Source organism: Trachurus trachurus (genome assembly GCF_905171665.1).
Source record: "Trachurus trachurus genome assembly, chromosome: 20".
In the NCBI taxonomy this organism is placed as follows: Eukaryota; Metazoa; Chordata; class Actinopteri; order Carangiformes; family Carangidae; genus Trachurus; species Trachurus trachurus.
The window spans coordinates 11,842,346-11,865,363 of record NC_139911.1 but is presented as its reverse complement, the minus strand read 5'-3'; the positions used below and the strand labels follow the sequence as shown (position 1 = coordinate 11,865,363).

At 40.9% G+C, this 23,018-nt stretch overlaps 1 protein-coding gene across 1 annotated transcript in view; it reads left to right on the top strand.

The window, feature by feature from the left end:
• Nucleotides 1-21,169, top strand: part of cUnh8orf34 (chromosome Un C8orf34 homolog) — a gene marked incomplete at both ends in the record, with an annotated part of 55,006 nt that extends 33,837 nt beyond the window's left edge. Inside the window, 10 exon segments of the mRNA XM_083995027.1 lie at nucleotides 1,484-1,499; nucleotides 1,501-1,544; nucleotides 2,983-3,068; nucleotides 3,196-3,269; nucleotides 9,918-10,044; nucleotides 13,654-14,135; nucleotides 16,067-16,163; nucleotides 20,550-20,588; nucleotides 21,069-21,106; nucleotides 21,110-21,169. Coding sequence (XP_083851153.1) covers nucleotides 1,484-1,499; nucleotides 1,501-1,544; nucleotides 2,983-3,068; nucleotides 3,196-3,269; nucleotides 9,918-10,044; nucleotides 13,654-14,135; nucleotides 16,067-16,163; nucleotides 20,550-20,588; nucleotides 21,069-21,106; nucleotides 21,110-21,169 — 1,063 coding nt within the window.
• Between the last annotated feature and the right edge of the window lie 1,849 nt (nucleotides 21,170-23,018).

Here is a 23,018-nt window from a genome sequence, read left to right as displayed (position 1 = left end):
CAGATCATCGACTGGATGTTTTTAAGCAAATAGTTTATACCTCTGGCACATCGTTGAGTTCTCCGGTTGAATCAGTGGCAGAGCAAAGCAGCATCTGTATCTGGAGTCCTTTTTGGCTCCTGCGCTCAAGTTTTTTTTCCCCCCCTGACTGAAATGTCAGACATCTGTTCTCCTTCTCTGTCTTCCTCTCTTCTTCTAGTTCAGGCCAAATTCTTGCTGCGTCCTCTTTAACCTGACCACCAAACCCTTCCCAAGTTTTACTGGCGAAGGGATCGTGGTCTTTCATAGTCATTTTTGGTGAGCGAAAGGGTCATAAACAGATCAGTAAGCTGGAAAAGTGTTGCACGCATGGTATGCCTTTTGTGCTGTTACGGAGACACAGAATTGTGGAGTTGTGTTGCGGAGGGCTTCGTGCATGCACACACACACACACACACACACACACGGATATTCATGAATCCACACATAAAACATGTGCATGCATGTCCTCGCACGCATAATGACAGAGTGTTGTGAAAAGAAGATGTGTGGGCAGAGGTCAGGGAGGAGTTTGGAGAGGGGCAACCCTGACACAGACTAACACAGACTTTATGCTTTATGTACATTAGAGATGTATTGATGGGGGTTCCAGAAACACCTTTTAAACATAGCTCAATATGGGGCCAACCTTTAAACCTGCACCGAAGAGGACTAACATGTCTCTTTCTTGTGCTTCCCACCTGCAGACGGAGCTACTGTACAGATGTGACCTTATACTCAGGCTTAATAAATTAGTTTGAAATGAAGGCCTTAAAAGGAGCAAGTGGTTTCTTTTGATATTATATAACTGTCACAAAGATAGCACAGGGTTCTTTAGCTTTGCATGGATGAGGACGAACATTCCTCACATACCCATCAGCCCTCCAGCAAACACATTAGAATTCAGCTCTATTTTTTTTCTCCATATGAGCAGTTACGGGTCAGTTGAGGTCGGTCCTTCTGCGCACCATGCCTCGGTTTGAAAGCGTCTGTGCTGTTTTCGTTCCCACTAGTTGTCTAAGCGGTCAAAAGAGACCAAGTACGCAGTCGCTTGGCCCGACTGCGTACCACTCAAAGCGAAGGAGAGGTGCCGCTTACTTTCACACCCACAGCGTGAAGGCGACAACTCTGTTCCTCCCCAACAAGCCACCAGCACTCATGAATTTTACTGTGTTCCCCGTCCAACTGTAACAGCACAGGTCACACCAAGGAGTCAACACTCCTGAATAATTATACTTCAGGAACATCGCACATACACAAAAAGAGTTTTTGCAATGTCTATATAGTTCTGTAATTTTATTCCCTTAAATTATGAAATGAATCTTAAAGTAATTCATTCAGATTGAGGACTGTGTGGCAGTAACACCACTCTACTCTATGAACTCATTGACCCCAATTTTAAAGTGATCCCAGCCTTGTTAGTCACCTCTCTCAGCCTTTGTCCTTTTCCTCCCCTTCTGTCCAGACACTGTCCACACCAGCGAACAGTCCACTCAGCCTGTGTGGCTCCTAACTAGCAGTGGCAGGTCAGGAAACACGCTGCTTCCTCTCTGCTCTCCGCTGGTTGGTTGAAGTGTAAAGTGCCATGTGGCCTGTGTGTTGTGGCCATGTCTGTGTCTCTTGGGCTATAGCTGTGGTCGCACCAGCATTTCATCCACCTCCTTCATGCATTCGATCAGTTCCCTTTTTTTAATGGCTATGTGCCCCTGCCACAAAACCTCCTGTCTGCAAACGCATCCCAGATCTCGGGCATAGTCCGGAGCAGTTGGCGCAGCTGTCCAAGGAAATGGATGGATCTCTTCAAACCTCTCTTAGGCTTGTAGTTCTCATTAAATTAATTGCTTTCATATCAGGAATGTACTGAGGGAATAGTAGTCAGGACTTGCGGCTACGAGCAGCTTTTGTTCAGAGAACGGGAAGGCCTTGTGATAGTCATCTCGGGTATGGGTTAATGGTTTTATAAAGACCATTAAAGAGAAGGAGAGACAAGGAAAGGGATGTATAAAGAAGGAATGAAACAGAATACACTTTAAAAAGCTGTGCTTTGCTTTTACCCTCATGGTAGAGGTAGAAACCAAGAGGCCCTGTGGCTGTGACGGAATGCAGCCGTGTATGAATTACTTTCCTTTGTCTCCAGCTCACGGCTGCACTGATGATATGGAAACAACATGCAGCGCAAGAATTTGGAGCTAAAGTAGTGTATAATTACAGTTAATATGTGGCATGATTTTATGCTTTGGAAAATAAATGCTGGTTTAATTCCGTTTTGTTGTTCAGAGTGTGTGAATTAGTTAGTAGATGAATACAAATGTGGTGTTTATCTTCTCGCTGAAAATGCATTTCAGTCGCTGAGTCGCCTTTCTAAGGAGAACTCAAATCTTTTATGACCCGAAGGAGACAACCAAATCTCTCAGGCCAGGCTCCATTTCAGTTCAAACAGATACCGCTGCAAAAAATGTTTGGAGCACATTTTGACAAACAACAGTAACTGAAAGATTTAAGGGGAAACGGAAACTTTGTGCCAAATTTTCAGTTTTGCTTTTTCAGCAAATCTCAGAAAGGAGTGAGCTGTGCAGTTTTATTCTGTGCACCATATGTGTGTAAGTGCATTGCGATGGTTTGATTTAAAAGAAAGGAATATTTCAGCTATATTTGAGAGGCAGTGATGAATAGGTTTGGTTCGTGCCCCACAAATAAACCCCCTTACCCTCCCTTCATGTCACGCCTTTCTCTGTACCATCCCAGGGTTTTGCAAAAGAAGAGATTATAAACTCACTAAACACTTCCTTTTTGTCTCATCACCTCAGACCAATAGCAACTTGCTTGCCTTTTTGTTATCTGACATTCAGTTTCTAAACATGCGTTGCAATGTTGTGACTGAAAAATGCTGATTTGAGAGATTACTTAAATACCCTCTGTTGCCAATGTGTACAGAAGTGTATATATGGTACGTGTTGTTTCTAGGTTGCAGGGGGACAGTTTATCGGACAGCAGATCTGAAGAGGAGCACAGGCCTCACATATCTGAACAAGCTGTACCTGACATCTCCTGTAAGTTGTGTCATGCAGTTCAAATTCAAAGTTGTTTTTTCTTTTTCTTTTTTTTTTTACATTTTTGTGGCCTCATGTTCTGCTCTGTTCCTCTTTTTTCCCCCTGTTTGTGTGTTGTCTGGACCAGCTCCATTGCCCGGGGTGGACACAGTGGCGGGACGATTGCAGGAATGCGAGGCCGCGTCTCAAGTGTCAGCCTCTGTAAGTGTCCTCCCTACATCCATCACCAAACAATTAAGATCACTATACAGCCATCAGTTACCACGTTACTCTCTCCTTTGCGTCTTTTGTCCGAGAATCAGCGAAAACCACCTCCAGCTTCTTGTTAATAGGACGAGACCCAGGAAAAACCGATACATCCTTATATGTGGCCATTTCATCTTACACAACAGTCGATAGTGCTGAACAATTGATACCCCAATTAGAGATCTCCCTGTATCACTTTGCTTACCTCTAAGGGCACTGAAAGGAACAAATGAAAAGAATATCTGGTGACACGGTGAAAGTTGAAGCTGATTTAGAAGTTTTATATAATAGAGCTAAATATTTATGGGTTATAGGAGCACGCACAGTTTTGTTCAATAGGAAGGACTCTGTGATAACATCAAATGCTTCAGGGAAGAAATCTATAGAGGCCTAATGTGGCACACACCAGACTCAGACGCAAACACTCACATGCTGTTCATAAAGCGCCTGTACCTTTGTATAATTACACCCCTCAAAAAAAGGCCAATACATTCTTTATAATTGCCCGATCTAAGTGTTAGACAAGGCTTTTTACGGCACTTTTTAAAGAAAGAAAGAGGTTTGGAGCCAAGGCATAGCTCCGTGTGCGGAGCAGATGCAGAGTGGCTCCAGACTAACTGGGAGCAGACTTTCACAGACTGAGGGACCTGTTGAATCAAAGCCTGTAGTCGGAAGTCTGACAGATTAGACCAAATGCAGGCAAGGCATCTACAAATTACAGAAACTCTGCCCTTTATATCAGCAAACTGCATATTTTATTCTCACTGTTCTGTTATATAAACTGGCTTTTCTTCTATTTTTTAAAAATGTCAGCTAACTGATTTAGCTTTCACCTAGATTATGTTCTCTTTCTTTACCAGTTACCTTCAGATAAAGCCTACGTATGTTTCAACCAAGCAACTTAACACTCCATCTACATCTCCACAGGTTATGCCCTGTCTGGCACACAAAAGAACAAGGCGCTAATATGTCCCATATGAAAACCACAAGTGCAGACGCTGCTTGTCACCTACTGTACTGTAGCCAGCCTGGTTGTTAGGTGTTTAGTTGTTTATGTTTGGCTCTCTTTGAAAGGCAAAACCCATTTGTAGTAGCTTCTTAGTGTTACTGGTCCTTTAGGGCCATGTGGGCCACAAATGCTATTTATTTATTTTATTTAACCTTTATTTAACCAGGTAAGTCGATTGAGGAGCAGTTCTCATTTGCAATGATGACCTGGGCCAGACAATTATAACATTAAACATACTGTACATGGACATATATAAAGCATGAAGTAAATTTGCACAAATTTCATATCAAAATGCTAAGTTGGTACAGAAAAGAAACCTTTAGAAACATACAATGGCTGAAATTGAAATGTATTTACAGATACCTTGAGATGAACAACCATCCCGTTTACGAGGATTTTCCTATTTCTTAAAATAACAGTAATAATAAGATTTTTTACCTCCTATAGCTAGTTGTATTTATTTAACATTGAAAATATGACACAAGCGTTCTTTGCATTGGGAGAAAAGTGTCCAATTGTTACCTCACTTACTGCACTAGTAATTAGTGTCGAAGAAAGGATCCATATAACTTTTTTTCGGCTGAAAGTTTTGAAGTCGTATTTTATTATTAGCACATTTCAGCATGTATACGGCTGTCCATAAATGTAGTGTGCCTCAAAATTGTATATTGCCCTGGTTTGGGCAGTAAAAGCTCGGTGATGTTGGAAAGTAAACACTGTTAATGGTTATCATTATTAGTCCGACAGGCCCCCTGCCTCCGCCAGCTCCTTTAGGTGATAATTGCCTCATAAAGACAAATACTTTCCTAAAGCAATCGCCAGAGCAAATTCCCCAAGAAATTCTTGTACACTTTCCTTTGTAAGTGTTAAGTGATATGTTTTAATCAAATTTAGACTTGTATGGGTGTTACCATCATAAAGCCTGCCAGGGGAAACTGTTCATTTGTATGGTCGAAATAAGATAATTGGCGTGATGCAATGCCAGGTGTATGATACAAGGCAGAGCCATTGTGATGGTTTATTTCTGTTTCCAGGGGAATTTGAGTTGGAGCCAAGGAGAGTCTGAGCCGATACACTATGTGGCTTTTTATACTTGGCACCAGTCTGCTCCCCACACCTCCAAAGTCATATATGCATGGTTATCCTCAAATGTCTGTACTTTAGAGTGTATCTAGTTCAATTTTCCTCTCCAAAGGTGTAGGATTTACCCTAAAAGCTACTGGTGTTTATCCGGTCTACAGTTGTGGTCGTTTTGACGTCACAGTCATCATATTATATTTAATCGGTAATTGTTTCTCAGTGTGCATTTTTGCTCCTGTCATATTTGGGACTACAGATGGCAATGAGCAGAAATCTGGTGCAACCATCACCTCATTTCTTGTAAATGAAACCCTAACCCTACAAAAAAAGAATAAAAAGAAGTAAAACTCCAATAGATAATGCAGTAGGAGATTTGAAGAACTTTGCATTTATTTACTGTATATACGTTAATGTGTTAATATGTTAATTTCATGGCACACACCCTTGAGGTATTTTGAATTATACTTAAAAATGTATATGTGTATGCACTGTATGTTTAGTGCTATTCAAATCTAGCTTCTTACCAATATTTGTTTGATTAGTAAGATCTTTTTTTCCCTTTCTTCTTACTTCCTTTTATTTGCTCCCTTGCACTTTATTTTTTGGTGCAACACTTGACTCTCCCTGTTGGTTGTTCTTCTCTGACTGGGGGGCATGCAGTATGTCATATAACCTGTCTCCGAAATACTTGAATTTGAGGATAATCATGTGTTATTGTCAATATCCTCTTTGCTCTTGGCTGTACTAACATATTGGTTGGGCCCTTGAACTGGTGAGGTTTTGTATATAGTCCATAAAATCTATTAGGTGTTTTCTTCTGTGAGCCAAGACAAGAGGAACTCATTAAAAGTTGAGTGTTACCCCTCACATGCCATATTCTCCAATGGCTTTGCAAGCTGGATGAGGCTGAAACAACTAAATCTGTTATTTAGAAAACATTTGTGTCTCCAGTTTCTTACAACTGAGTTTATTGGATCAACTCATTGTAGGATTTTAATTTGGAGTATAAATATGAAATAGATATTAAATGTGTCATCTCTATATTTCCTGAGGGGGTTCAGGGACCTGACAAATATGCTTCCTGGGGTACTATCCTATCTAGCCAGGGAACGCCTTAGGTTCCCCCAGGAGGAGCTGAACGTGCTGCTACAGAGTGGTGTCTTTTGGCATAGCTGAAATATGGACGTTTTAAATTGTTTGACGGTTTGAGCTACATGTTTTAAAAAAGACAATAACATTTAATACAAGTGGCTCGGGGTCATATGAGTGAGAGAGTTGTCTCTACCTGCCTGTTTGAGCTGCAAATCAGAGACTTTGTTGTTTAGTTAGAATGATGATGACACAATGTTGCAATGCACAACCTTCTCTATCTGACACATGCAGATCAAATCTTGATGCTGACAAGATTCCCCCTGCCAGGATGTTCTCTTCTTCACTCCAATATCAACCCTTGCTACACATGAGAGAAAAGAAAATAATCAGTTCTTTCTCTGCTGTTTTTGATCTTTGCTCTTGACTTTCTCATTCATATTAGTGTTGTTGCATTTATAATATCATTCTCTTTGACTCTTAAAGCCTAAAGGAAAAGCTTACTTTTTTAAAAAGGTTAGAAGCTATTAGTAAGATGGCTTCTGCTGCAAAATCATGGTGACCGAAAACCTATACCCAATATTGGCAGAAAAATGTACAATGAGAAACTCAAACTGTAGCAGCACAATTAATCTTTTAGATCTATGACCTATGTCTTTTAGTCGATAGTGCACCAAGAGTGTTGTAGATTTTTTTTTTTTAAAAACATCAATTACCCGCAGGAACAATTAGCTCTAACTTGTGTCAAATTGCAAAGGTAAAAGTCAAAAATAATAATATATGTTTTGTTGTGTATGTCATTGTGTGTATCTGAGTATGTGTGTATGCATTAGTTCCTTTGTTACCATGGGCCGACCACAACAAGAGAGTCCATCAGTTGTGCTTTGCAAAGCCAGCAGTAGGCTCAAACCTCCAACCCAGCCCAGCCATGTTTGAGGTCTGTGACTGCATGCACACATCCCAAACAGTTCTTGTTGTGTGGAGGGCAATGTTGGACCAAACCCCAGATTGCGGTGATTATTACTGGTGACCACACACGTATAGCTGCACACATGCAGGCTATAAAATATTTAACTCTAGACTTCCATGCTCTCTCTTTCTGTCTTGTTTGCTCTCAACATGGAATCAATTTTGCAAGAAACAAGATCCATGTTTGTTAGTTGGGCAGAAGCATCACCAGAGGGTTTTTCCCTTCTCTCTTTTAGGTCTTTTAGTTTTGTCATAGTGGGCGGGAGATTATACAACTTCGGTTTTGCGCCACTGACATTAATATACTCATAAGTCATTGCAAAATCATAGCCACTCTTTATTTTGGAGATGAAAAGGAATTTGCCTCATCTCTTTGTCTGTGTAGATTAAAGCGTCCAATATAAACATCCATACAATGGAAAAAAAAATCCTTTGACCCATCTGTGCTCATGTCATACATTGTTTCAGATAAGAGCAATGACTGTTTCAAACCACGGTGAAGGAAAATCACTTTTCATCACTTATTTGTGTCTCTTCAGTGAATAATCATCTCCATCTTTTCCTTAGTTATTTTCCATTTTGTTTTGTTTTTGCCCTCATCTACCACACAAAGCTATTTTGTTTTGTCCATTTTTTTTTATTATGCCAGGCTGTAGATGTTGATGTTGTCCTAGTGACTCTGTAAATTTGTATGACTTCACTCAACTTGATGAAACAACATAGTATCATATTTTGATCGTAATGTCTGTTTATTTATTGATGTTATCTGAGGAAGGGAATTGCTTGCAGACTGTGTTCATCCTGTTTGTTTACCTAGCCTCAGGACTGTACAGTACCACCAGCCTTAGCCCCTAGTATGCACTATGCAGTCTCCAGGATATATGGTCCTGATTACACTGTAGTCTTTGCTTTAGTGGACAGAGGAGCTGGAGGGCAGCAGCAATGCAAATGCTGCACTATGGATATTCCTGATAAGAGTAAATCTATGCACAGCAACTGGTCTTATGAAGTGAGACGGAGCCTTTTTAAAAGCATTGCAATAAAGTAGTATTTTAATCAAATCAATGTGAAACCAAGACATGGATTTCCAGACACATTGTAGCAGTAGCATCTTTATATACTGTATAATAACTTACAGTGTAATAAAGATTATACAAGTACGTCTAGGAATCTGTTGGTGGCCTTGTTTGCTATTGCTGAGAAGAGCCAGAGCCAGAGGAGGACAAGATGAAGTCATGCTATTGGATTTGGGGGGATACCACCAAAGAGAAAGAAATGAAGTTGGGGAGGGGATTCACTTATAATGTTCCTCCTGCCCTGCTCCTTTATGAGGGCTGTAATTAAGGAATGGCTTGTGGTGTCGTGGTTCTGCTGCCACAGAACGCCTCATGTATCTGACAGACACAAAGATCAGTGCCACAGACCCTGGGAATCATGTTCTGTCATTTATCACAGGATAGTTGCTTCACTTGTTTTCCACCATACCTCCTCTCTGGAAAGACTTTTCATTCCACTTTGAAGCCTGAAAATCATAAAAATGAGACGCTTGTTACATCCCAGGTCTGCGCTGAAAGACTGCACTATATGTATATCACAGATCACCCAGAGCCTCATTCTGTGTCAGCACTTTGTCAAGTCAACTCAGTCTCTCATTAAGTGCTTAGCACATCAAGTGATGTAAGTGCTGGCATCAGTAGTATCATAACTTACCTAGTGTAAACCAAGCTTGCAGGAGGTGGAATTATGTCTGACAGTTTTTATTTCTCACCTGTGCCTGGAGATTGTGTGCACTTGGTCCATTGGCTTAACAGATCATCTGGCCACTTGTGTCCCATCATAGGAATAAATAGAAGGATTAGGCACGCTGCCATTACAGGACTTGGCAAACCCCAGTCCGTCTAACAGGTCCCATTCCAAATCATACGCTTGGCCAGGAAGAGGTAGGAGCAAAATAGGCCAAAGCAGCACTAATCTGCCTTTTTTGGGGGATTTCTTTTTACTTTCTATTCTTTGCAATCAGTTTATTTTTATTTGATGTTTATTTTTGTATAATGCCAATATCATGTGCGCTTAGGCAGCTATTCAGAATGGCTGATTTATTGTTGCTTAACTTGTGGTGTAAGATTTTGCTGCTGTCAGGCTCTTGGCCAACAGACTAGTCTGCATACAGCTCCTATAGATTTACTGAAAGTTATACAGAACATTCCTGAGCCACTACTGAAAGTCTTACATCCCTCATCCTCTCAACAGACTGCACTGCAAACCCTGTGCTTTCATCTACACTTGTTGTGGTTTCTTGTGTTTTTCTAAAGCCCATAAAATAATAATTGCCTCTTTCTTTCCAGGAGATATGGCTCAGATATTTCCAGCAATAGCCGAAAATAATATAAAGAGTTAATTGAAGGGTCTTTCGTCTAATGTGACTTTCTCTCTTTTGTGTTCTCCTTGCTAACTAGCGTCAGGCTGTCTGGGAGACTGATCTGAAGGCTGTGAGAGGTGGGAGCTCTGCCGGGCAGACGGGCCTGCTACTAGGGGACTCCCTCTTTTCTAAAGAGCTGGAGAACATGGGCAAACAGCTCGCTGGTAGGCAGCTTTGTTTATGTCTGTGTGCGTGTGTGCGAGTGTCTGCTTTTGTCTGACTGTGTGTTGTTCCTGTATGAGTCGAGTTTGTCGGTGCTTTAATGATGAATTGTATGAGAGTGTCAAATCAAATAGTTTCTTTGGAACACATAGCATCGTCTACACTAGAGATGTGTGAAATAGAAAAGGCCTGTAGAGAGCACTTATGAGGAGCGGGAGGGGGAGAATCCAGCCAAAGAATGCACTGCTTTTGGCCAAAGGATTTTCTTGGATAATTAAAAAGTTAAATGTGTCAAGACTAAATAGAAAAAACTAATTAAAGTAATTTCCACATGCCAGGAATTCATCGCAGTGCCAGCTTTGACAGGTTTAATCAGTAAGCCGAACTCTGCTGAGTCATTTGGAAATGATTGAAGCCGGACAATGGCTTTGTCTGACAAAAATTTGTGTGGCATTTTGGAAATGATTATTCCTGCGATGCTCATCTTTGATATATGTGACGTCTGTGTGACTCAGGCTGCGTTTGTTGTCATTACGATCCGGTATGCGTTCACTTATGAATCACATGAAAGGCTGGGATGGAGGCCAGGGGGAACGTCACCATTCGCCATCATGTGTCAGCCACTCGCTTGTTTATGCATGTCCTTCCACTCCGTTTTGACAGTGTCACCGTGTGAGAAGACTCCGTACGTGCCTCCACATACCAGACCTATTCGAAGCATATTCATCCCACTTAGTGAACCTATTACTGTCACCCAACAGTGGTCCCAGCTGCAACAACCTTCTCAGCTCATCTACACATCCGCACTGAAAACACTGGTTGCCTCTGTGAACACGGCACAAAACGGCAAACTGGTGCTCGGGACTATTTGTGTTAACAACAGACCGAACTTTCCCCCCAGAGCTCTTCAGATGGCATTGATTGTTTTATGCTGAGTTACTGAATATTCAGGCTTAGGGCTCCCACCAGGCATTTCAGTGAAGCTGTTCTAACAGCTAATTCAACTCTTTTAAGCCTCTACTAGCTGCTAATACTTTCCATGATTAAAGCCAGAGCCTCACTGTTCATCTCATTATTACCCCAATACTATGGTTGGGCAATCATCTCTTGTCTCCTTTTTTTGTTTGTCTTTGTTTTTCATCATTTACATATAAATTACTGCTCACTGAATTTGTCACCAAAGAGGCCTGTGAATATTCTCATTCCCACCAAAGTGTTTTTTTTTTTTTTTTTAACTTTCTGTCATTGCTGATATTTTTGTAAATACTTTCAATCCCTTTTGCCATTTTACAAAAACAAAAACATGCTGCTCTGCCTAATACATCAGTGTTTACAGAGTAGCTAAACAATTCAATGCCAGCTTTAGAGTTTTGGCACTTTGCAATGTCATAGATATATTTTTGTTCAAAAAGTATTGAAGTTCAATAGTCATACCATATTGGAAATTTGTCCCTTTGCCCAATTCCTGTACTTGTCCAAGGACAATGACTGGTGTTTGAGTCTATCCAAGGAAGCAGTATATTGCACCGTTGCAAGGCTGCAGATGAAATACAGACAAATGATATGTCATTATGGCATTGGTTTATTTTCAGAGAAGGGACCTAGTAAGGTTTGCATGAGTTCTAAATGGTTGTATAGCGTGCTCTGGCCCTGTACTCTCTCCCCACGTGCAACTGCTGCTTGATCAAAGAGTTTAATAGATTAGATCTGTTTCCATTTGTTCTTGTCTCCTTTTCTCTGTCTCATTTTCTCCACGTTTTCCTTTTTCCTGTTCTTATTACTGAATGATTGAATCAAAACCTATCAAAGATTCATACCATATGGATTTTGATGGTACGTCTTTGATCTGTAGGAGCTGTCATTATTTATCAGTGTCTGCGAGATGGGTTGTAATATTTCTGTGCTTAACACGGTCAACTGCACAGAATTTTAAAATAAAGGCCACTTATCAATGGCAGGAAGTCGAGGGAGGCATTTGGTTTACAATAAAATCATGAGTAAAACTTCCGTCTATGGAAGGCAGGAAGGTTTTCACAACAAAAACATGTGGTGTTTATCATTCTGACGGTAAATAACTTGAGATTTAAAAATAAAATCAACTTTATGGGAACAGATTGCTAATGAACATATCCTGTTTATGATCTAATAATAACACCAGTCGTGGTGGACATGGTGTGTGTGTGGTTAAGTGTTTAATGGAGGAATCATTGAAGTGCTTGCCCTTCAGCAGGTCTTATGGTTGTGATCTAACTGTTAAACAAACTTTCAACCCTATGACAAAGCTGCTTTATGGTTTCTACTATAACATTATATACATTGCAGTCTTACCACTTCCACAAGCTGATGTCATGATGCCCTGAACACCCCAGAGAGTTAATTTTCTTTCTTCTCAGTCAGTCAGTGTGAGTCAAGCCTGGCTGTGACCTGTGCCTTCAGTTTGCTCTCTTATTATTTAGAGAAGTAACACATGTACAGTGTATTATGGTTAAAGCAACACAGACACAATGTCATGCAGCACGTATGCAGATCATTGAGCACATGGGCAAGGACACATTCAGTATGTGCTCTGCAATGCATCTCCCTGTAAAGGTCAAACTCCATATAATCAAAGCTGATCAAGCACAGAAACAGCAATCTAATTATCCATGTCAGGGCATTAAATGTATTTGATCCCCTAAGGATTGTATACAAAATAGTCTGGAATACATTTCAAATCAACCCAGTAATGTCCCAAAGCTGCATCCAGAGTAGTGTTGCAGACTCCCTCTGCTTTGCATACTAAATGGATATTTGTGAGTGAAAAGCAGCATGTGTTTCACATTTTGGTGTGGAAAAATGTTGTTTGTAAAAGGTGAGAGCACCATTTGCTCAAAAACAAGGGAGTCAAGGTTTATGAAATACTTGTCATGCTTCCTTTTGTTACTTATTTAACGTCATACGTATACAGTTTTCCAGAAATACTCACAGCTGATGAGTCATCGCTGAAATTATCCCTCTCAAATGATAACTCCCAGACTGGTGTGCCGAATCCTGATTGCCAAGAACTGGAACGAAAGCATGAAACACGGAAAAAATGACCCAGATGTTGATCACAGAAGTTGGCAGCGTCACTTTCTTTTACAAACAGAAATGTTTTTGAGACTACCAGTGAGGCAAACAAATGTGCTTTTGTCAGCAACAGGGAACAGAAATATTACCAGGCTGTGCTTACTGTATGTCAGCTTGGAAGCTTTTCTGACAGAGGAAGCTTGATTCACCACAATTTACAAGGTCTATAAATATTGTCATCATTGCCCAGAAGAAGGATTAAACCAAGTAGTCTCGCCCACTTTATTTCTTCAGTAAAGTTTGTGAATCATCAGGACACCAAGCTCAACATCTCTGTGTATGTTAGAAAATAAATCTGACTCTATCATGGAATCTCGTCATCCATTTGAGCAATCTGTTGCAAAATGGTACAGGTAGCCTATCTTTGCATACGAAATATAGTTAGACAGTGTGAAACTACAGCATCTCAGCTGTTCAGACAGAGTACTGTATGCATTGACTGTTTAAAATTTGAATTATGATGTCTATAAGGTGACTTGGATTTTGTTCTATTTCTCCTGCAGAGGTTGAGAAGGATCTGGCCAAGCTGGCAGAAGCAGGGAAGATGACCGTTCGGACCTCTAACAATCTGCACAGTAGTCTGCTCCACACCCCTCTGCACCACCGGACGCTGCCCGACACACTTCCTCTCCACAGTCTGGTCTCCAGGCCCCAGTCGCCAGGCAAACCCTGTGGTGTGGGTGTGGGTCTCCCTTTGCTGAGCCCCAAGCCCACCTCCCTGGTCATGGGTCGGACTCAATCTCCCAGCAACCCTGGGAGCAGGACTCAAACCCCAAGAACACCCAGCAGGCCTCTGACGCCAAATAGTTTACTGACACGCTCCACCTTTAACCCCGGGTCTCACAAGGAGGTGACCTTCAGGAGGTCGCGGAGCCGTCCCGTAACGCCCACAAGTCAGCCCATGCATCCTCGACCGCTGCTCACCCCTCCTGGACTAAGCACTACAGACAGCCTTGGAGCCAGTCTCCGGGCCTATCTGTCTGAGGTAAGACCTCAACATGACAGGTATACCTTCATCTTCAAAAACACGTTTATGCTCACTGTAGCAAAAAGTGATGTAGGCAGTAGTGCATGAAGTGCATCCATAGGGAGAAGGCAAAACCACTTCAAACACAGACACAAGTGTAGTTTTATCAAACTTACACCGAAGAGATCAGAAAGAAAAACTATAAAGGAATAGTGTAACATTTTTGGAAAATACACATCTGCAGAATAAATGCAAAGCCATTGCCAGGACACAGTCATCTGAACTGAGCATAAAGAATAAAATTAGCTAGCCTGGCTCTGTCAAAGTGTAACTACATATAGATTACGGAAATTCATTGCCAGCCAAGAAATAGCCTTTCAAATACCTCCCATAAAACCAGAAATGTTCATTTATATGCTTCAGTTTTGCTACAATTTATTTTATTTTTTACCTTTGGCCACAGATGGTTAGATGTTACGTCATGCTTCTAGTCTCTATGCTAAACTAAGGCTCCTGTGGCTATATGTTCATATTTAATGTACAGACCTGGCAATGGCATGGATTTCATGTAGCTGTTGGCAAGAAAGCAAATAAGCACGTTTCCCATAATGTTGAACCACTCCAGTGTCTTTCATGGCCAAGGTGTGACATAAAGTTCCACGTTACAATTGAGCTATTTTTTACATGTAAGATTTATCTAGGCATAAAACAAGGCCACTACACCAAGAGTGTGTAAAACACAAAGTCAAATTGTCATAAACTTTGGGTCAAGGACTTGAAAATCACTTCGGCTTTATTGTAATGTCTTAGTGTGAGTGAGAACGAACGCGTGTGCTGAGTGTCAAACAGGCTCTGTGCCTAAGTAAAGCTGGCTGTAGAACACGAGAGCCTTTACGCAGAGAGATTATGACGGAGCACAGAACACACAATATCACACATGTGCTTGCCCCTCACAAACACAAATACACTCATCGTGTGGGGTTTAGTGCAAAGTCACGGAGGTCTGTACAGTAGTATGTCATTTCACTGTGGAAAAATGAGTCTGGCATAAAAGGGAACTTTCAATGGGATTTCTTTCTTATATTCCTTTCATGATCTACTTAACAGCAGCGCTGTAAAATATGAGACCTTTTTGAAGGCTTTATTAATGGTGGGCAGGAATTTTGCAGTCCCTCTGTATACGTTTTTTTTTTTTTTTTTTCTCTAGTTGACACCTAGTTAGATTATCCAAAACACAGCACCCAGTCTGGTTTTATTGAGGCCAGCTGGTCCCGTGTACAAAGACTGAAGCGTCTAAATGAGGCCTGGTTAGAGAGAGACAGATTTGTTGTCAGCTTGAACAAGAAGGAAAGGATGTTAAAGCTGATTTCTTCTTCTTTGTTTATTTGTGTAGCCATTTAAACTTGGGGTTCTTGTAGGCACATTTGGGTATTTCATACATTTAGGTTTTGCTCCGACAGCTCCCAGTATGCAAGATTCAGTAATGCCATGTCTTCTGTGTCTCAGTATTTGTTTGAAAGATTAAATTAGGGGATTTGTACAATTCAGTTTTCAATATCTTTATTGTCCACAATGTGGAAATTTGTCTTTGGCTTCACCACTTTTGACCTGCTGCTCCCTTTCATGGGGTCACTGCAGCTTGACAGTGTAATAGCAGAGTGTCAGAGCCTGACAGAGACTAAGAAAACATGTATCTACTGTATTTGAATGAGAGTACATGATTAAAATCTGTTTAGCTTTGATGTTCCGTAACAGCTTAGTAAGATCCTGCAGCTGCACTGAACACGTACAGTAAATGTGGCGAGATGAATGTGTGGATAAATAAACAGACGGACGGTTAAAGATTCTTTTTTCTAACCTCATTTTCCATCTCTATTTTCCTCCGACTATTATCTTCAGTGAGTAAGGCTTCTCTCCCATCATCTCTGTTCTGTTCTGTTCCATTTCAGGATGAGTTTTACCAGCAGTTACAGGCCATCAGACAGCCCTGGCATGTCCCCAGTGACACAGACAGTGACATCCTGGAGCCTCCTGAGCAGGATAAGAGTGAGTGACCTAAAGTACCTTCCTTTCGCTCTGTGTTTTAATTTTTTTTAATTCAACAGATATTATTTATCATCTCCTGATTCATGTGCCCCTTATTAGTGCAAGTTTTCCAAAGCCTGTCACTTAAAAATACATCTCACAAATCTGACTAATTTCCACAGTTTTTTTTTTTTTTTCACTTTGTAAGACGTGGTGCTCATTTCATTACAGTAATGTCACTTTACCACAGAGGATAACTAATACATTAAAGTGGCAATAGATCTATTAAAAAGTGAAGATTAATGTGCAAGTATTCCTTGTAAAAATCCGAAATGGAGCACAAGGGCTGACATATAAAAAGTTCTATATTTCACAGTTGGGTGAAATCCTGGGGGGTGTCACCGAGGGGAAATGTCATGTAAAATTTCCCTTCCTGGCAACATGTAATAGATATATTTCTATCACGATCCAGTCGATAGACATGAACAATTCTTGGTGGAAAGTCATAAATCCTGTTATATTAGGGGTCTGGTTGATAAATGGTACAGAATATTACTCCAGCTTCGAACACAACAGAGCTGCATCAGACCTCCTCGAGCGTTCTGCTCCATAAATCACATGAATGTATGTGGCAGTGAGGAATGATAGTCAGAGGCTTTCCAGAATTAAATTAAGATTAGCTCCCAATTCACTGAGGTCCACTAACAAAGAGTCACATTTATGCTCTCTTAGCATTGGCTAACATATGACTAAACTCCTGCGATGTTTAGAAGAATTTATACTGTAGCTGCACTAAATAAAAACTTATGTAAATATTCCATAGATTTTCAGAACGTGGCAGCTGTGTGGAGGAAGGAGATGTTGGTCAAAACAAATAGCACTCTGAGAACTTTGCTAGTCTTCGAGCCTTACCAGTTGTTAGTGGTGCCTGGAGAAGTTGTGTACTCCACTTAGGAAAGTATAAACACCCTGTGTTATAAACAGTGACATGTAAGAGGTTCACCCAAATCCAGGCCAGCAGTATTTGGACATTGTCACTTAAAGCAGATATCAGCTTCACGGCCGTTTCGGCTAATGCTGCGTTCAAGGCAGGCTTTTGAAACCGTAAGTTACAGGTTCAAGTCACAACTACGACTTGGTAGCGTTCCAGGTAACCCGTAGCTCGTGTTTTTACCATCCTGTTGTCTGTGAAAGTTCCCTATAACGGCCACTCGTAACTTCCGACCCGTGAACTCGTACCAGATCGAACTGGTATGACTTCACAGGAAGGAAAAACACAAAGTACGAGTTTCTTTGAACGCACCATGAGTTAGCAGCCCCCGCCCTTGTCAGGCATCAATTGGTCCTCGTGCTACGTCACCACATTCACGCGCATCCCTTGGCTGCACACACAGCCCTTCATGCCGTTCTCTCTCCTCATTGGATAACACTTGTATCCCACAAGGAAAATTTTCTCCTCGGGTTACAGCAGAGCAGAGTGACGGAGAGACTCGTGTTTAGGCTGAAATACTTCATGTAAGTGATTGCTGACGGAAAATAGGACTATTTAGGACTTATATTAACAAAAACATTCCACTGATATCTGCTTTAACCTCTGCTGCTTGACTTCAGGGAGCAAGGATCATGAAATTACATTAACATTATTCACAAAAGAGATGTAGATTTTTCAATCAATACTGGTCCACAGGGAAATAGTCTGTTGGCCCTCAGGGCAGGTAGTTGCCCTTTTGTCTTTGAGGATAACAAAGTGAAGGTATAACCAGCTCTACTCTGCCTCTTATTGGCCCAACCTAATCAACTCAACCAATGATGAAGCAGGGATACACAGTGCCACCTGCACTACCTGCATTTACCTGCACTACACAACTGCTAGTTGGACAGAACATGTCCACATCTGATGACTGAAAGAAAAAGGTGTTTAAAGTCAATAAATCCAACAGGGTTCATCCCTTTAGAAGCCTTTACAAATTTCACAACAATATTATTAATCAGATTATGATAATCTGATAATCTTTGTGTGTGAGGTTTATTATTTGGTCTTTAAGCACATGTATAGTCCAAAAGGTTCATCCTCTGGGACGCCTTGTGGATTTGAAATTTTCACTCGATCAAAGTTCAGAACTAAATTTCATGGTAGCCTGGCTTGTAGTTGGTAGGATATCTTAATCAATGAGCTGGATCTATGGCATTAATTTATGAATTCATGTCTGCAAATGATATATTGTATATAATGATATATTTCATACCTTCAGAAAGGGTCTCAAATTAACTAAGCCCTGTTTTCTCAGTAAACAAAGCATCAGCACCAGCTACTTAAACTGAAAATCAAGTGCATGTGGGACTCAAAAAGACAGCTCTCATTGACGTTATGAAACAAGAATTCCAGTCAAACAAAGATCAATCAGGCAAATGGTTGTCACATGGAAACATAACCCCTCTGTCAAGCTTCTCTAGAGGGTCATTGTTTTGCCAAATGTGTATCTTGCAAAATAAATGGATACATTTTCGTAATAGCCCCTGGGGGCCTGCTTTAATCCTTGGCAACAGTAATGGCATGTTGAGAAAGGATATGAGCCACATATTGAATTAGAGAGGTGGCTTAGACACAGGGAGAGGAGGCTGACAGAGAAAAAAGACCCAACAGCCACAAGACGTGACAAAGCACTTTCTGGCGTGAGAGAGGGCCCACAGGACTGTTTGCTGAAATCTGGTTTGTATGTCCTTGTGTGTGCTCATGTGTATGTGTGTGTTAAACATGTGAGTGATTGTATTTGTCTGAGGACATAAACATTTTTCCTGAATTTTTTTTAGTCTTTTCTGGGGTAGTTTTTTAAACCTATGAAATACTACTTTTGAATTGCATTTGAATTTTTGATTTTATAAAAAATTAGAAGGGCAACGGTCACAGAAACTTCCCACTGCTTTAGCCTGTTACTACTTAGACAGTTTCCAATTAAAATTACTCAATTTTCCCTTGGCAGGAAAAGGTAAGAAAGAAAAACAAAAATACATCTTGCTTCATGACACAAAAGCATTTCAGACATCACAGTGGCCACATTTGTCCATAAAGTGGTTTCGAGTCTGTCCACATACCTGTATGCACATGTGTCCATGAATGTGGAGCTCATTTAATTAGTGCAGTGACACCCTCTTCCCAGTATCACGGCAGATGTGTCAGAGCTTGCGCCAAGTGTATGGTGAGAGCTGAATAATGGGGGAAAAAATCCATAGCTATTTCCTGTTATTCTATAAACTTTCACAACAGGACAACCGCACATACCACAATGGAGATGAAAGCGTTCAGTTCTATTTCTCACTTCACTTCACAAACCATTTGTCCTGTATGGCTCCGGCCATCCCACTCAGCACATGAGTGATTTCAATACAGACATGCACAGTGAAAGTAAATCAGACTGTTATGTCGCACCTGTCAAGACACCTCGTTGGGTTCAGTATGTTGAGTTTGCAGTATTAATCTTCCTAAAATCACAATTCATAATTGTAGGAGCAGTGTTGTTGTGTTGTTGCACATGGTGGACATGGTAACCATTCCAGCACACACACTCAGTCCTCTCCTGCTGAGAACATCAGCACTGCTCTCATACCTGCTGACGAAGTTACAGCCAGTTAGCTTCACTTCACTTTACTTAGCTTATAGAATGAAAACAGGGGGAAATGGCTAGGCTGGCTGTGTTCAACGCTAACACAACTCACCTGCCAGCAACATTACATATTGTTTGTTGTTTCTGTGCAAAAGCTGAAGCTTAAAGGAATAGTTCACCAAAAATGAAATCCAGTCATTATTGACTCACTCTCATGCTGATGAATACTCTAGTAGTTTTTTATCCCTCAAAGTGCATCTGGAGACCCGGGAGGGGCGTTCATAGTCCAACGAAAAACTATGAGAGTCAATAGCGCTTAACACAAACAGGTCCATAAAACTACACAAAAAACATTTAATATTCCTCCACACTGCTCATCCGCAGAGATACAGTCCAGAGTTTACTAGAAGCTAAGTCATTTAGGACATTTTTACAGCCTAAACAGTCCTGTATTGAATTTGCCTTGCTCTGACGTTCATGCGCGTGAACATCAGAGCGCTGGACTATCTATATATATCTATATATTGTGTAGTTTTATGGACCTTTTTGTGTTCGGCGCTATTGACTCTCATAAGGATTTCGTTGGACTACAAACCCCCCTCCCAGGTCTCCAGATTCACTTTGAGGAATAAAAAACTACTCCAGAGTATTCATCAGCATGAGGGTGAACTATTCCTTTAAATAATGCAGGTACTGTAGGTACTGTGTTCAGTGACGCAAAGCAAAGTGGTGAATAAGTGACCCCCAAAATGTAAATAATAGTCATCATGCCAGTCTCTGACATATCTTCTGTCTTTTTTTACAGGTGGTGCACGAGATGCCAATAAGAGATCTGTGTTTTCAGGTGAGAATCTGAACAGTTAGAGGAGACACAGCCTTAAAATCCAGAGACAGATTCATGTCTTAAAGTGCTGTATCCCATGGATGAGCAGAAAGCAGCCATCTGAAGAGTGCTGCTATTGTAAGCAACTGTCTTGAATTGAGAGAGCCTCTGTGTCTGTCAGTGACCTCACTTGTTAGAGCCACAACATGCTACCTAAATAACTACCAATGGGTGACTTGCTGTGAAAGCCTCCACCTTCATTTATGGCCCATTCAATTACCGTCACAGGCTAAATGGAGGGCACAGTGGCTCTGAAATGTGATTGGTGGAGGCCGGCCATGTGTGGAGAGAGAAAACGCTGTTGCCCAGTTCCATTAAGTCACTTGGGTTCTGAGTTTACACGCAGCAGACAGCGTCAACTCTCAGCGTCAACATTTGGGAGAAGGAGAAAGTCTGTCTGGTTTGAGGTTGTCTGCGGTTCTCCTTCTTGTGGCTCCGGAGGTGCCCACAGTTCCCAGTGTCAGTGTGCCAGTCTGGAGTGAGATCTGAGAGCAGGCTGCTGCTGCTTGGCTATCAGAGAGGCCAGAGCATTGCCACGGTAACCAAACCCAAAGCTCACTGCTTTAAGTCACCCCAATCACTGCTCTCCCAGAACTTATTATGAAATATAGTCGTTGGAACCTCCACTGGGCAGCACCAGGCCTCATTTTCCACCTCATGTTTGTCTATGACATGTTCAAATATTAAATGGCTGTTTCATAGTAATTGCCTCAGTTATTATTCTTATTAGCGGTTATATGTGTCTGATTTTGGTTACTAGGAGACTGATGTTTTTGTCTTTTACTTTTCACAGGCCTATAGTGACGAATACCAGAGACATTGATCCAATCAAACTATTATGCAAACCACTGGACATTTTGAATATGTGTACAGAGACGATTATTTTTATAATTCATATGAATGAGGAAAAAAAAAAAGATTGTATACTTTTTTCACAGATATTTCATAGGCATTGTACTGTAACTGTATGATACAATGTGAAAATATAACTTCAGAGTATGGAATACAACATTTATTTTTGTTTGCTCTATAGCATGCTATTGAATTTCCACATGGAGTCTAGAAACAGATGCATTTTGTTGTCGACACACTCTTTTTCTAGGCCTAGTGCATATTCACATTGTGAGGGCAGCACACTCATGTTAAGAAAAACCTTTATTGATATGCACTGTTGAAGAGATGTAGTGTTTTTTTCAAATAACAAATACCCAAGTTAGAGTGGAGGGAATACAAGGAATGCTGTTATCTTAATTAAAATGATCTGGTACTGTACACATGTTCCCTTTCTGTTTATGTGCTTCCTTTTGTATTCAGAATCATTCATGCAAACAGTGAAAGAGGAGTTAAACTGTGGTGCTGATGGAGTTGTAGAAATCTGTCTGGACCATGAACTACATGTGTTTGCCTGGGCAAGTTTTGGTTAAACTGTGGTTGTCTGAGTGATACACGTGCAACGTCAGCACCAGAGACACACACATCATGGACACAATCTCCACCCTGACACAGTCTGATCCCTCCATTTGAACCCTACTGAATTTTGCGGTATGGTGTACACCCCGCCATGCCAACTTTCGAGTCTGTCTCTCGGGATGTGGTCAACACAAGGCTCAAATCTCCTGTCTCGTTTCTTTGAGGGTGATTTGCTGGATGTGTGAGAAGACTAATTACTCAAAACCCTCTTGTAAAACATGCTATGTGGATTAATGTCCCGTGCATTTCGGCACATTTATTACTCATTGGAAAGGGATGTGGTTTTGAAAGGTCTGTGGAAGAATTCGAGGACATGGCATAATCGAGTCACACTGGTGCCTTGACATAATCTTTATATCTCTATGAACAATATTTTCCTGTCAGAATGGGTAAACATCTTGTGTTGCATATTCCAATTTTCATACTTTATATTACATTTTCACTTTGTTGGAGGGCAGATCAGTCCGAGATTGCCATCTGTTCGTGTCCCACAGATCACCAGTATGCTAACTTGGTTTATACTATCAATATTTTCTTTTAGTTCATATGTCTGCCTCAGTCTTTCAGTTGTTATGTCAGCATAATATCAAGGCCTGAGGAGCTCTGAAATAAGACGAGACAGTTGAGGACTTCAATTACTGCCACAGATGTCTCACAAAGACAGCGCTCTGATGCTTTCCCCCCCTGTGTATCTGTGACGGTCTCCACACATCACAGCCTATAAAGATGAAATGCTGGCAACATTACTGATGCATCTTCTTTGCATTGTATTATATTTCAGATTACAGCCATATGACTTCTTTATGATTATTCCATGATTGTTCATTTTAATGCTGCACATATATAATCATTCAGTGGAAGCTGCACCATATCAGTCACATATGCCGTGTTATTAAGCATCTGCGAGATCAAGTTTCATAT